Source organism: Coloeus monedula (assembly GCF_965178545.1).
Source record: "Coloeus monedula genome assembly, chromosome: 1".
NCBI classification, from domain to species: Eukaryota; Metazoa; Chordata; class Aves; order Passeriformes; family Corvidae; genus Coloeus; species Coloeus monedula.
The window spans coordinates 69,797,252-69,811,900 of record NC_138781.1 but is presented as its reverse complement, the minus strand read 5'-3'; the positions used below and the strand labels follow the sequence as shown (position 1 = coordinate 69,811,900).

The window sequence follows — 14,649 nt, the reverse complement described above, 5'->3', positions numbered from 1 at the left end:
GTTTGACTCCAGAGCGAAGGAAAGGATGCCTCGGTTGACCAGAGCTGTTTGTTTCTAATTCGTCTGCATTTACATACCCTCCATGTCTGCTTTCCATTAACATGTGAGACTTTAGGGAGGGATCTTTTCACAAACAGTTACCACTGGCCAAACTAAACTCCACTGGGCACAGTTGGAGACCATCAAGTGCTTTTGAAAAACTGCCTGTGTTTCTTCTTTCAGACCACTTCCCTGCAGAGCTTGTGTGCTGACAACTACTCATGGCCAATACTCATGCTTCTCTCTTCCCCATCGGTATGTTACTGCAAAGGAAAAGGAAAAACCCACTTTGGTGTTGCCTTATGAGGCTCATAAGCCAGTGTTCATTGGTTGTCCCTTGAGGTGTTTACTCAGATACTCAGCTCTTTGTTGGGAAACGTCCTCTTGTCTATGGAAATTTCCTTCAGTTGGATGTTTTCATGAACAATTACAGCCTGTGTTATCTGAGCATAATAAAACTAAATGGCTTCCTGTCACCATAACCTCTGTTTAGTCTTATACTCATAATTTTCCGAATCTCTGTATGGTCTCTCCTTTCTTGGCTTAATTTTGGAACAAGTTCCCTCTTTTGATTTACTTTACTATTATTTTGCCTGTGTGCAAATGCCTCCTTCAAAATTTTCTTTTGCAATCTCTCCCCACACATTTTTTCTTCCTCTCTTAACCTCTCTTTATTTTTCAGGGTGGAAAGGGCTTAAGCATAATTGTTCATTTTATTTCTTTAACTAGTATCTTGCCATGTTTAGTTGAAGAAATAATTCTGTTTTAGGGTTCCTACATGTCTTTTATATTTCCAACCATCAGTGCATTTTCAGGGAACCACAGATTTATTTTATGGATAGAGCGGGAGGAACAGGGAGTCCTGTTACTGAGCAGGTGTGGTGGCAGATTAGTGAGGGATCTATTGCTCAGTTTAATTCCACCAGCACTCCTCTCTGAACCATCAGCTACTATCTGTTTCTGTCCTTTCCATCTCCATTCATGCCCACCTGTAAAGCAACATTAATATTTTTTTCTTAGATGTGTAGGTACTTTGGGAGCGTTATCATGAAAAATTAATGAAACATTAGACCAATTGTATGATCAAAGGTAAAAGAGCTTCAGAGGTAAAGTTTCTTGCCTGCACACATGCATTTTTGGGAATAAGGGCCTGGCTGAATATCCTATTGCTTACTAGCAAATGTTTTGCCTCAATGTCAATGCCAGAATTTTAATTGCCTTTCTCCCTGACATTAGATATGTAGTCTAAGAAACTGATGTTGCACTGCAGCTGGAGGCTGACATGAGACTGAAGTGACACATCCTTTGCTGTGGAATATTTGTCTCCAGCTGTTCCTTCGCGGGGTGGGTTACGGAGACTGCACCTGTGCGCGCTGGGGTAGCAGCAGCCTGGGAGGATTCCCTGCCATAACATTTGTCTGTGAAACACATACTTTCTCCCTGAGGAAATTGGCTTATGTCAACAAAAATGGAAACTTCAAAAAAATCTGCGTAGTGCTGGGAAAAGCTAAGCATCTTTGCTCTTAAATGTGTGGGGTGATTAATTTTGTGTGCCATATTCCTCACACACACATTCTTCTTCTTTTGCCAAAAGCTGAATGTAATTGGCAGCCTATGAATGTCCATAGTTGCCAGACAGCTTAAAATTGAAACACTGTGAAATGCAAACAAATGGAAATGTTTCTCTCTTGTGTAAATATGCAAGAATTATTAAGCATTAAATACCGCCTGCAAAGAGAATCGTTTAAGATGGTCAAAGATAAACCCGAGGTTGTTCTTGTGTACACACCTGGAGTAGGAGTCAGGTTCAAGTGGCCTGGACAAGAGGATTCTGCCCTACAAACTGAATTTGCACCCCATTTTTTGGTTAGTGATGCAGCAGCTTCCTAAAATAGCTGTAGTAAGATGTAATCCTTCACACAGATACCCTCACATGAGAGTAACTTATATTCATATAACTTACATTTTTTCCAGATGGAAGGAAATCATGTTGATCTGAAATACTATTTCTGTTGATGTAGATGTGTCCACACTGGGAAAGGTGAGGCTTAGCTAGGTAGGCAGAACACAAGCAGCTTGTGTATACCAAGAAGCTCCTGGATGAGTGGGGACATAGTGAGTCCTGCTGGTATTCTTATTGTCAGGGCATTGGTGTCCTGCTTCAGTGAAGGAAAATTATTTGTATGCACCTTGTTTGTTCTCTCACTCCCTTGCATTTTCTTTTTTTTATTTTCAGATACAGCTTAGCTACAACAGGGCAAAGTGCAAAGGAGCTTCAGAAGCTCAGGCCACGAGTAATCTGTTGGTATCTTTGCTGAAAGTCTGCCAGGTAAAACATGTTTTTTCTGAGTCTCCATTTACCTTCCTTCCTGGTCTATTCTCACCTTTTTAGCTTACAAAATCTTCTGAACATGCCCGACTCATAAACATATGCCAGTAGAGTGCCCAGGAAACTAAAATGCTGTTTTTTGTGAAGGTGAGAGGGTAACACAGCTACAGGGTAAATTAGAAAAACAGGTGGCCAAACTAAACTTAGATGCAGCCCGAAAATAAAGAAAATTGTGCTTTTTAGAAGAACTGTGCCTACAGAATGAAAATATAAATCTTTTACAAAAACACAATTCTACCGTTACCATTTTTTGTGAACACATCTGCTCAACATTTATATGTATCTTTTGTTCTAGATTAAAATGTTTTTGAGTTATCTCTTCTGACCCAGCAATGCCCCACTTTACTTAGCATTCAATTCTGTCAGACCCTTCAAAGTGTAGTGTTCCCCAATACTGCCATTAAGTTGAATAATACATGCATATGGTTTAATCCAAGCTGTCTCCAGCAGTTAGCCTCCTTTTGGAGAGTATCCAGATGTTGCTTGAAAAGAGATGACTGGGAAAGAAATAAACAAATTCACTTGACGAATTGGCCAGCGTATCTTTTGTCTCAGCCATCTTCCACTTCAAAAATCTTGTTCGAGTAAAAGAATTGTGCTTGAGACATAAGTAGAGTGGACTTTTTTCATCCCCAAAGCTCAAGGTTTTGTATAAAGATGGTAAAACATAATTATCCCAGGCAAACAGAAGTGGAAACTGAGGCCCAGCCTTTGGGTTAAACTCAGTAGAAAAGCAAAGAGAGAAACCTAGATAGTCTGGAATATTTGGTCTCCTTCAAATATGAGCAAAATTCCTTTCTACATTAACCATCCTTTCTGCAAAACAAAGTGTTTCTGCTCAGAGTGCAAAAACATGGCTGAACTGTAGTGCTCACTCTGCAACTATGGGTACCAGGTGGGCAACAGCAACTCTTTCCCACTGTAAGAGCAGTCCATGTGAGGAAAAAAATGGTTATTCATTTCTGCAAAGAAGGTGCTGCAGCATCACCACAAAGCCAAGGAGCTCAGTATTCCTGAAGTGGTTTTGCATGATTATTTTTTGGGTTCACTCTCCAGTTACATAACAACATATGCTTTCCCTATTTACAACATTAAAATAGACTGAGATTTAAAAAAAAAGTACTCCCACTGCAAAATATATGGCACTGATGCTTACTACTGATATACTCATGTCTTTCTCCTCCAAAGCCAGCTACATGCTGCCTCAATCTGCCATGAAATGCCTGTAATCTTAGAGCCATACTGTAACAGCAATATGCAAGGAAATGAACCCAAAGAAAAAGTGTCTGCTTGGCAATCAGAACTTGGAGATTGTCCCTTAAAGTGTTGATATTTCCCTGGATCTCCCAAGTGTTTCCAGGGGATATTTTGTGTTGGAAGAAAGAAATGTCTCAGCTAAGCCTGAAGGCACCTGTTGGAATGTGTTCCAAACCACAAGGATTGTCAATAGCAGGGATCAGTCTATGCTGGTGGCAGATGTTTTACGCTTGATAGTGACTGGAAGGAAAATTTCCTACCCAGGAACTGTCAAGCACAAGATGTCTGCAGTGTATTAAGAGCTTTAGAAATAAAATACCAGGTTGTGATAGAGATTTGCTTTGTGTGAAGTTTCTCTCTCGTCAAAATAATTTTCAGGAAGAATTGTTTTTCCTTTTTTAACACTTGTTTTTGACATTTCTGATAAAGAAAAGCATTTTGTTGTAGGTAAAATGACTGTTACGAGATGTAGGTAGGGTAAGAAAGAAGTTATAACTGATATGTTTGAGGGGTTCCTGCAAAGAGTTCTTGCACATGAAATAAAAATGTATGCCCTAACACCTCTCAGCCTTCCTATGTCATAAACAAATCTGGAAACGGAAAGGGCAAATTCTCAGCTGTGAGCCAGGATTAAAACAAGCAGCGAAGTCTGTCTCCTCTAAGCTCCACTTTGTGCCCCCCTTGCCCAGCACCTCCACAACTGTGAGCATTTTCAACCAGTTGCCCATACCAAATCCTGGAGCTGGAACCTGCATGATGCCGAGGACATGAGGAATCTTTCATTTTAGTGGATGATGGTTTTCAGAGAGGGCAGTGCCCTTTTGCACCTGTGCAGAGGTCTGGAGCACCACAGACGGGGCCCTAGTGGAGATGAACTGGTGGACAGAGAGCAGGTGATGAGGTGAAAAGTGCATGATGGCTGTGGTTTATCACTCGGGTATCAGCAAAGCGGACATGCCTCTGTGTGTTTGGATTCCAGTCACACGTCTCTGAATAAGCCTGTCTATATCAAGGGGCTGCTCAAACCTTGAGCAACTGTCCTCAGCCAGACACCCCAAACCCTCCCACCTTTACCTTCAACACTCACTGGGGACTGCTGCAGTGTGTTGCAAGGCACTGTTCTTAAGAAATGAAGTCTGGAGAGAAAGGAGTCTTCTATGCAATTATTTCATACTTTTTGGTTTCTCTGATTCAGCCAAGCACTGAACCTCTCCCTTCTCTCCCACTTCCCATTCACCCCACGAGGCCTCCCTGACCTTGCAATCCACCCACAGTTTCCATGTTACTGTCAGCCTCCTTTCACTTGACTGATGAGAAATATGTGATTGTTCAACACATCATAAAAACCGCCAGAGCAAATGAAGGAGAAATCTGGAAAGTATTTATAGAAAATCTGTAAACAATCATTGCAATCCAGCTATTCAAAGCTGTGCACACATTAGCTTATTAGCTGTAGAGCTGTCAGAGTCTCTTGTTATTTCACCTTTTTAAAAAATTAAGGGCTGCTTTGTTACACTCAGCCATTTTGTATTTAAGAGATTCTTTAGCAGACACAATTTCTATTTTGAGCTACAATAAGTGAGATTCTCTTTCCTTATGACTACACATCATTTCATTGACTTCAGAGGTTTGACAAGCACCGATTCACTGACATTCCTTGTGTGCTAAAAGGCTTCTTGAGGCAGCTTCAAGCACATGCATCTGACTGCTGCGTACAGCTCAACATCAGATTCAGATAAGCAGGAAGGAGGAGGTGAGAAAGAAAAAGCTGTGAAGCTCTTCTGGAAAACGGCACAATGCAATGGTGGGACACACGTTGCAAAGTCTCCTTTTTCTCTGCAAGAGTCTGAGGTGTTTCTTACTCACCATAGCATGATTTAACCAGAGCGGAATGACTCCGTCGAGGCTTTTGGGGTAAACCAGCTCTCGGTTGTAGGTATACAGTGTCCAAAAGGATATAGACACAAACTGGAACCAAAATGCAAAATGAAAGAAATTTAAAAATGGAAGACAAACATAACTGACAGGATTTGGTTAGTGCTTTCATTTCTGAGAAGGCAAAACATCTCCATGTTTTTTTACATGAAAAATGATGACATTGCCACGTAAACTCACATTATCACACATTTACTCTGAGATGCAGTGTTCTGTGTTGATACTGACAGAAAAAAAAACCCTGCTTTATAAAGGGCCAACACTGACATTTTCTGTGGAATCCAAGATTAGCTGCTTCTTTTTTTTTTTCTTCTTTCCCTTTCCCTTTGCAGATAGGATCTTTTGATGGTCAAGAAGTTCTCCTCAAGGGACTGTCTGTCAACCCTTTGTTTTGCTCAGTAGCAAAGTAAAAGCAGATCTTGATAAGGCAGTTCACATAAACTTACCCTTTTCCTTCACAATTCATAAGCCAAATTCCTAAAGTGCAAGTGAAAGCTGCACACTGTGGGCACCCATTTTTTCCCAGTAGAGCAGAAATTACAGTGGGACAACATAACTGGGGGACAGGATCCCTGGTATCAGTTACTGATACCTGGAAGCTGATTTGCAATTCTTGGCCTGACTTTGTATTTGAGCACACTTTGTGCTTGGGGCTGGAAATCAGGGGTGTGAGACTCTGGAAGAGTGAGATTGCGCCACTGTCCTGCAGGCATGGTGAGGATGCCTGGGGGGATATGAGAGCAGCATCGTGAAGGCTGCTGTGCAGTGAAGATAATTAGCCAGTCTCTCTGACTCCATCCCTGGCAGGGCTTTTTTATCGAGCCAGCTAGCTGAGCTGCTTGTGGACCATGTTTAAGCAGTGCTTCTCAGCCCTCTGAGATTCAGTGGTGGCTGCAGACATCACTCTCACAGAGTGTACCTACATGTATAAATAATCCATCAGTTCCTGTCCAACCCACGGCATTTTGATAAACAGCGTTGTCTGTGGGGGAGTAGGTGATCCATGATGAATCTGACGTAGGCTGCAACTATAATTATTTTTCCGTGATTCTGTTTCTCTCCAGTGCTTATTTAAAGCTACTCTGGCATCAAAGAAGGAGATGTGAGGTTTTGCTGCCTCTTAGGTACCCTCTAATATCCTCCTGACCTGTGCTGCCCTTTAGAGAAAAGCCCTAAGTTGATAAATCCACAGCTATTTGGACCGTGAGATTAACAGAGAGGTTACACTTCATTCACCCTTTTGGGGTCAATGTGTATCCACCTGAGGACAGCAACCCTAATGTTTGTGCAAGAGGCTTTGCTCTCAACCATGACAGGCTCAGCACTGTTTCTTCTTCTGAGTGGTCCAAATCCATTGCTAATTCAATGGTAAAAGAAAGCCCTTAGTTCTTATCTTTTTTATACACATACTTCTGGTACTATACACTCCTAATCATTTATGCAAACATTATTTTCACATAGAGACAAAGGGTACTTACTGTGGACACTGGGAAAGCCAGGACACTGAAAAGAAGGTCTCTGCTGGAAATTACGCACTTAGCACATCGCAGTTTCTTAATTAGTCTCAACACATCAGCCAGGAAGGACACCCCATAGAAGACAGCCTGCAAAACCTGAAGTAATTACACCTAATGAGGGAAACTCATCCAGCTTTCATTAGCATGTTCCTCAATGAAATCCGTTCTTGCTCTTCAGGGAGCTGTTTTGTTCGTGAGCTGCAAGCCTGTGTGAGGGAAATAGCTGTTGGCTAAATCTCTTTTACTAACCCAAACTGATTAAATAAAGTTGGTCGGGAGATAACTTTAACAGTATCCCAGTTAATTGACTAAACAGAGATGTGTGATGTGATTCAGATGGGTGAAGTGAAGGGACATGTTGAAAGCCAGCTCCTATGTTAATGGTTGACCACTGGATGTATCTGAGCAGGAGAGAACAAATAATTCCAGGACATGTTTCCTGTAAAGCAATTGCTAGATAGCGTTTCCCACTATTTAGCCAATACAGGTTCTTCTTTCTAGAGACTCACAGTGTAGCTGATCTCAGTGTCAAGTAGCTCAAAATGATGTAAGGTGAGAATTAGGTGCAGAAGTTACAAAAACAGAACCTCTTTTGCTAAACTCAAAGGGATTTAGGAAAGAATTTCAAGTGCTTAGAAGCAAAGATCCAGGTTCCACCAACTAAAACTGAAGTTATTATTTAAGTTTAAATGAAACTATTTATAACTAATGAATTTTAGGGTTGAGAGGTTGTGTTTTGGTTTGAGGTTTTAAAACCATTTACAGGTAGTGAGGGTGGGATTTTTGCAGGAGGGCTCTAGGAGGATTTGATAAAGAATTAGGTAAGTGCTGAGTGACAAAACAGAATTTTCCAGATTAGTGTCATATTGTCGAATTGTCATATTATTATGGTTTAAACCAATATTGCTTTTCTAATTTCTCCATTTTCTCTCCTAACACTACCCAGCAGATCGAGATGAACCAGGTTTGTCAGACACACAAAGGCAGAACAGAACCTTGAAGAAAAATACTTCTCCCACTGTCTTGCATTTAGCACCGAGTCATTTTAGTTAACTCATGGAGCCACCTCTTCTTTTTAAGGCTAGGTTGTCCCAGAGTGAAGCAATATGGGAAATGCAGCCTACTGCAAACACTGGATCAGCTAGTGATGCTTAAATGGAAAGAGGGCTACAGCTTTTAGGATGAGATCTCTTTTGCCATGATCTTACTCTGAATCAGATATTTATTTAGAGCAAAGTCTCTGGAATTGCAGCTGGTTACTTCATCAGTTTCTGAAGAAGCTGAAAAGGGTGGTGCTTGGGAGGGGACAGGATTAGTGCAATGTTTTTCCATCAGAAATTCCTTTATTATCAAAATATATGAGGGGAGGAGGGGACTATGATTTCACCATGCCTGTTGTCAAGCAAGGGCTTCTACAAGCTTTAGTTTGCAGTCTTCCTGTGCAACAAAATGACCATAGTTTGCAGTTATCTGCAACCATCCCCAAACATTTTGTTTCTTCCCAGCACAGGGAAAAGATACACTCTTCCTTCCCTACCCGTTCCACAGTCCAGAGAGTCACCACGGTAGGTACAACTGTTGGATTGTTCCCCTCCTTGTGCAGACCCACACCAGTGGAGGTGCAGAGGTGCTGACACAGGCTGGGTAACCGGCCCAAAGTCACCCAGGACCAGGTATCAGAGGTTGTGCATCACCCAGTTCAGCTGCAAAGCCCCACGTTTCCTATCAAGGCTTAGGGTGAACAGATACATTTTTACATAAAAAAAACCCCAAGCAGCTTCATCAGCCCAAAACCCCACATATGTTTTTGTTCAATTCTGAGGCATCAAAGCAGCTCTTTTAAATGTGATTTTTCTGTTCCCATTATCACAGTTAGCAGGCACTACTTCAGTCAGTAGGGATTCAGCCCTCTAAGTCATGGGTCTGGTTCAGTAAAGTCCATGCTGGGGTGCAGGGTACTTAGACACAAGCGCATGTTCTGCCCAAATGTCTGTCCCAATCCTTGGCCTCACCAGGACACCAATACCAAGTCCTTAAAGAGCTAAGAAAAGCCTGGTAATAAACAGAAGCTCTTGTTACACCCTGTAGAGTCAGCAGTAACTTTCTGTAAAAGGCATGAAAAATGAACATGAGGGTGGTGACAGTCCAGTGACACATGGTGACTAATTGCCAATAAAGCAATTAGGGAGAGGCCTGGTTCCCAGAGGATGGGGCTATTATTATCTTGTTCATGGTCAGCCTTACATTAATCATGGGACAGGGATAGGCTGCTTCTTTCTCCGCTTCAAAATTAACTAAAACAAACATTACTGAAAAGAAACAGTCCCAAAACAGCCACATTCTCAGCCTGGTAAATATTCTGTTATACACAGGGGAGGGCAATGTTATCTTCTGTATGGAAAATGCTTTTCTGAAAGTGTACCCTGACCCATTTCTCTGGCTAAACATGGAGAAGAACAACTACTGAAGAAGTTTGAGCTCAGCCTCAGGAACTTGAGTTTGTGCTGCTGTAGCTCTACCCTTGTTCATCACTGTAGTTTCAGAGGTGTTTCAGACACTTTAGTGATCACCCTGTATGTCCAAGAGCAATGGAAGATTATACAAATAATTTTCAAAACAGAAAACTGAGCTAGGATAATCCCTAGTGCTGCTCAGTCTGGCATTGTGCACCCCCACTAGATTAAAATGCAGGCTCCAAACCCATTTGGGTTATTGTTGTAAGAAAGGTGCATCCAAATCTTGTAGCCCTCCACTAAAGGAAACATGTTGACATTAAAAAAAAAAATACATGAAAACATCAAATTATTCCAGATGTCCTGTGAATTTCCCAAGCAGCAGTGCTGGCGCTCACAAATCCATTGCAGGCACTCATGGAATATGAATCCACTGGCTGTAAATAGAACGGATTCCCTAAAGTGTTCCCACACGAACAGAAGGAAGACTGGAAGCATTCAGAAAGCTAATGATTAACCCAAAGAGGAGAATATGGATATGATTATCCCTGTTGGAGAGAGGCTGCTTTCCCCTCTAGACCCTGCAGAGTTCCATGGTGCTGGGTGCTATAGAAACATTTAATTTGGCCAGATCAATTTTCCAAACTGAGACTCATAGTGACAAAGACAAACCTCAATTTTTATCTAGTGCAGTGATCAAAAGGGCGTTTCTGTTTAACTAACGTGACATGATTTACTTTTGTGTATAAGATCTTGCCATATGTGTATATTGAAATCTCCAACTAGTACAAATAAATCGGGCTCCAAGCTCTGCCCTTAAGGGAGGGATAAATCCAATATTCTGAGCAAGTTATTAGACATAAAAGTCAACATTTAGTGCAGACACTCATCCATTCACATGATAGTGTCCTGGAAAATATCTTTACTAAATACTGGGCCTATTCTGAAATAAATGCAAAGCAGCTTTCAGGACAATTGAAAAGTATTTCCATTATGGAAGGCAAACGCGTAAGGAATAAATTGGGGTGGGAATGCAATTAATGGTTTTTAAAGGTGCAGTGATTTACTAATGGATTTACAGCAGTGAGCAGATTTTTATGAGCTTGGATATTTCAGGTAATGAATGATTCTGCTTGCACTGTTTTGTGTCACAGATGAATGAAATTAATACAAAACTGTTTTTATCTGTCATTTCTGCTTCTGCAATAATGAGTCAATGAACCTCTTTGATACAAAGCCCACTTATCCTCTTTTTTCCCCCTACAAAAATATTTCCTTTCTGAATCTTGATTGCTAGGATCATTAAGAAGATGAATCTGAAGCAATGTCAGAGCTGTAGCTCTCTCAGGAGAGCCACATGACTAGCAAGGAATTGAATGAGGTGTTAAAAGAGGGTCATATCTAGAAGGAATTCTTCCAGCATCTCTCCAGATAAATGCATTTCCATCCCCAAAAAACGTCATTTTTCCCAGTGTTTCCATTTCAGATCACAGTGAGGTGGCCAGAGCAGCTTTCCACAGAAAGGAATTTTTAAATGCAATTCCAAAGAGATAAGAGAAATTTTGGAGGGAAAATTTCCAAGTGATTCAGCCAGCCAGTGCCAGAAGCCAGGCAATCCCAGTCTGGCAGGACACAGGCAGAAGAGCTGGACAAAGGCTGTCTCTGTGTTCCTAGCTCTGGGGAGGCCTCCAAGGCACCACCCAGGCCTGCCCAGCACAGCAGATCCACTGAACCAGAATAGCCCAGTGTGAAGCTTTTGCCTGCTCTTCTTCCCCATGACCATACCTCCCAATATCCTGAGGTGCTTTCTGGGACTGCGTCCAGACTGACAGAAATTCCTTGTGTTGCATGTGCACCCAATGGACACCAAAGGCACCTCTTGATCCTCCATGTCTCTCAGCAGCAATAGGAAGTGGCTTGATACCAAACCGTGGGAAGTCTTTTAGGTCCTGTGGAGCCCCACATAGAGCACTACAGCATGTGGGACTTGTTGTCTTCTCACCCTCTTCCTCTCTTATAGAGAAGCTCAAGAACCTTTTGCCAGTATCTTCAGCCCAAACTGTTTCCCTGTTGGCTGGAAGCTCCATTTTAGCATTGGGATCAGATCAGTGAGTGGTTAAAAGCTGGGAGACAAAGGACTGGGGAAGTGGAGCAAGAGCCCTCACTCATGGAGATTTAATAAGACCTGAGCTGTTCAGCAGATCTGTAAATGAGCTGGCAAAGGGAGCAAATACTGAGGTGGTATACTCTTGTGAATCTGACAGGGTTTTTTTCCCTGTGAAAGCAAAGCCTGACTGTAAAATTGCCAAAGAATCTCAGGATACTGAGTGCCTGAGAGATCAAATAGTAGGCAAAAATCAGTGTTGGTAAGTGCAATGTAAAGCATTTCAGAAAAAAAAAAAAGCAGCTTCAATTATCTATTTTTCAACAGTGGGTTCTATATTAGCTGTCACCATCCAGTAAAGAAATGTTGGACTCAGTGTGGATAGCTCTCTCAACTCGCCCTCTCCTTGCCTACCAGTGATCAAAAAAGACAAATAGAGAGTTAAGAGTTGTCAAGAAGAATTAAAGAACAAACAAGGAAACACATTTAGGCCACTGTATAAATCCATATATGCTCATAACTTGACCACTGCAGCCTGCCCCATGCAAAAACTGAAACTTGAAAAACTGCTGCATAGGGCGGCATGGATGCTATAATGAAAGAAGCAACCCTTTGTGAAGAGAAATGAAAAAGGTTTGGACTTCCAGCTTGCAGAAAAGAGTAACTGAGATGATAATCTAATGCCACTCTAATGAGTGGCAAAGAAAACATGAACAGGGATGGATGATTAGATTACAACACAGAAATAATGAGGCATTCAGTTCAGTTGTCAAGGAAGCAGGTTTGCACCCAACAAAATGAACTGCTCTTTCAGGCAAGGCACACTTGCCTCGTGGCACACAGAATAGGGAAAGTACCAGAAGTATGAACAGGCATGTTTTTCCTTTAGAGAGGGGAAAGGAAGGCTTTGAATGGGTATTAGCTACCTTAGCCTGGATTTATTTTTCAGCTGGGGTAGTCAGTATGCTAGTGGGACAGTAGAGCCATGGAAACTTCATTTCATGCTTGTTCATGCTCTTGCCTTGTGCAGCCTTTCCCTGACAATCTACTGCTGGTCACTAAGGGAAGCTGGATGATCATTTCAGTGAGTATTTCTTTATCCCAAAATGCCGGGTGATGGGTTACTTGCTTTGTCCTTTTGATCTCATGCTTTAGAGCTGGGTGGTAAATCTCATTATTATGGTGCCAGGGGATGGGGATGGAGATGCTGTTTTGCTTGAAAGTATGGGTGATCAGCCATTCCCCAAAATGGCTATACTGATAAACACACAACATCACAATTAGCAGTACATATGCCACCCCAACTGCAGTGATATATGTGTATCCTCAACCTTCCACAGCTGGCTTGGCCACTGAGGAGAGTGCTGCGGCTCCCGGAATCCCCAGGTAGCGGCCACTTCACTTGCCATTCACTGCCTTTTCATTGCAAATGTTTTGCAGTCACAGAATAGCTGAGGATGGAAGAGAACCAAATTTTCCACCTCCCTGGGTGTCTCCAAAAGCCCCACTTGGAGCTGGGGAGCCTTTAGGCTTCCACTGAACTCCAGCATAAGGTGTCTCCTTTTGAAGGGTAAAAGTAGAGACAAACATGCCCCAGACCAGACCTCCCACTGATACTTAACTTTGACAGTCACACAGAATGGATGAAAGGCTGCATAGATCCCGGCGGTCACCCTTCAAATTAGCAAGTGTCTCTGAAAGTTTTCCCTTGTAGGAAACCTCTCCACAAGCCTGGTCTTTCCACCCCACCACCACTACTTCCCTGAGCTGCTGATGGATGCCTTGGACTCTGAACAAACCTTCTGCCCTGGGTATCTCTTGTGCTTTCACTTTGATTTCTATCCTGTGAAATGTTGGCACATTAGAAGAACCAGAACACATTACAGGCTCTCATTTTCTGTGTGCTTTTAGGAAATGTACAACCAGTTGATAGCACTGCTAAAACGCATGTAATAATGTCACAAGCACCTCTCTCCACAGGCTGGAATTTCTTTCCTTTGTGTTTTCAAGTAATTATCAAATGAAGCAGGACTCTGAATGGCTAAATTAGCACTGTGCTCTGCTTTGTTTTACCCTTCCTGTAATTTAGAGGACATAAAAGCCTATTAAAAAAATTGAAGTAAAACTCCAAGCATTGAAGTGTATTGAATTAAAGGTTAGAAAACAGGCACCAAACCTGTGTGTGTTCTGGCTGAACAAAGCCCCACTTTTCTGTCCTTCTCCTCACTGACAATGTCTCTTTTACAAGGAAGCAGCTAGCTTCAAAGTACTTTCTGAAAACCAAGCATCTCGCCAGTCAGTATTCTTTCTGCCTGAAACCTGTGAATACATTTCACAGCACAAGCACAGATCCCTCCTTAGTTTCCTTTGGGGTATAAACCACCAAAGGAAGCAGTTTAACAGCAGCAAATACACCAGCTGCATATGTCTTGAGGAGCAGATGGCAGACAAACAAATAGACATATTGGTATCACTGTACAACACGATTTGCTTACCAGATTGAGGACTGTCAAATATTTCCACTGCCCACCGTAAAGGAACACTTCAGATGGCGGCTCTTCTGCTTTTACTTGTGTGGTGGAATAGGCAATGAAAAAATACCAGACAAAAGCAAGGCAGTGGTACGTGGCAAGAGTAGAGATTTCCATGCTTCAGCCAAGAGCAACTGACAACTGGTCTGAAAGCAGCTTTTCTCTTAAGGTGCTCAGTGCATGGGATAAGGCAAGGCAGGAGGGTTTACTTCGGAGCAGTCTCAGGACACGATGCCACTTTGCTCTTGTCAAAAGGAAAAATCACAAGGCTGTGAACTTTGCTTCTATTTGTTTCCCTTTTCACTGTACAGATAGGCTGGGGGGGTGAGGGGGATGAGAAGAATAGGCTTACTCCCTGGATTTAAATGCCTTGCTCAAGATTAACAGATTAGTTGCAGAGTTACATAAGTTTTGGGTTGGGTTA

At 42.1% G+C, this 14,649-nt stretch overlaps 1 protein-coding gene across 1 annotated transcript in view; it reads right to left on the bottom strand.

Annotated features, from left to right (window-relative positions):
* ADTRP (androgen dependent TFPI regulating protein) overlaps positions 1–14,342 on the bottom strand; it is a gene marked incomplete at both ends in the record, with an annotated part of 29,021 nt that extends 14,679 nt beyond the window's left edge. Inside the window, 3 exons of the mRNA XM_082277511.1 lie at positions 5,552–5,653; positions 7,099–7,233; positions 14,190–14,342. Coding sequence (XP_082133637.1) covers positions 5,552–5,653; positions 7,099–7,233; positions 14,190–14,342 — 390 coding nt within the window. The remainder of the gene's footprint in view (positions 1–5,551; positions 5,654–7,098; positions 7,234–14,189) is intronic.
* Between the last annotated feature and the right edge of the window lie 307 nt (positions 14,343–14,649).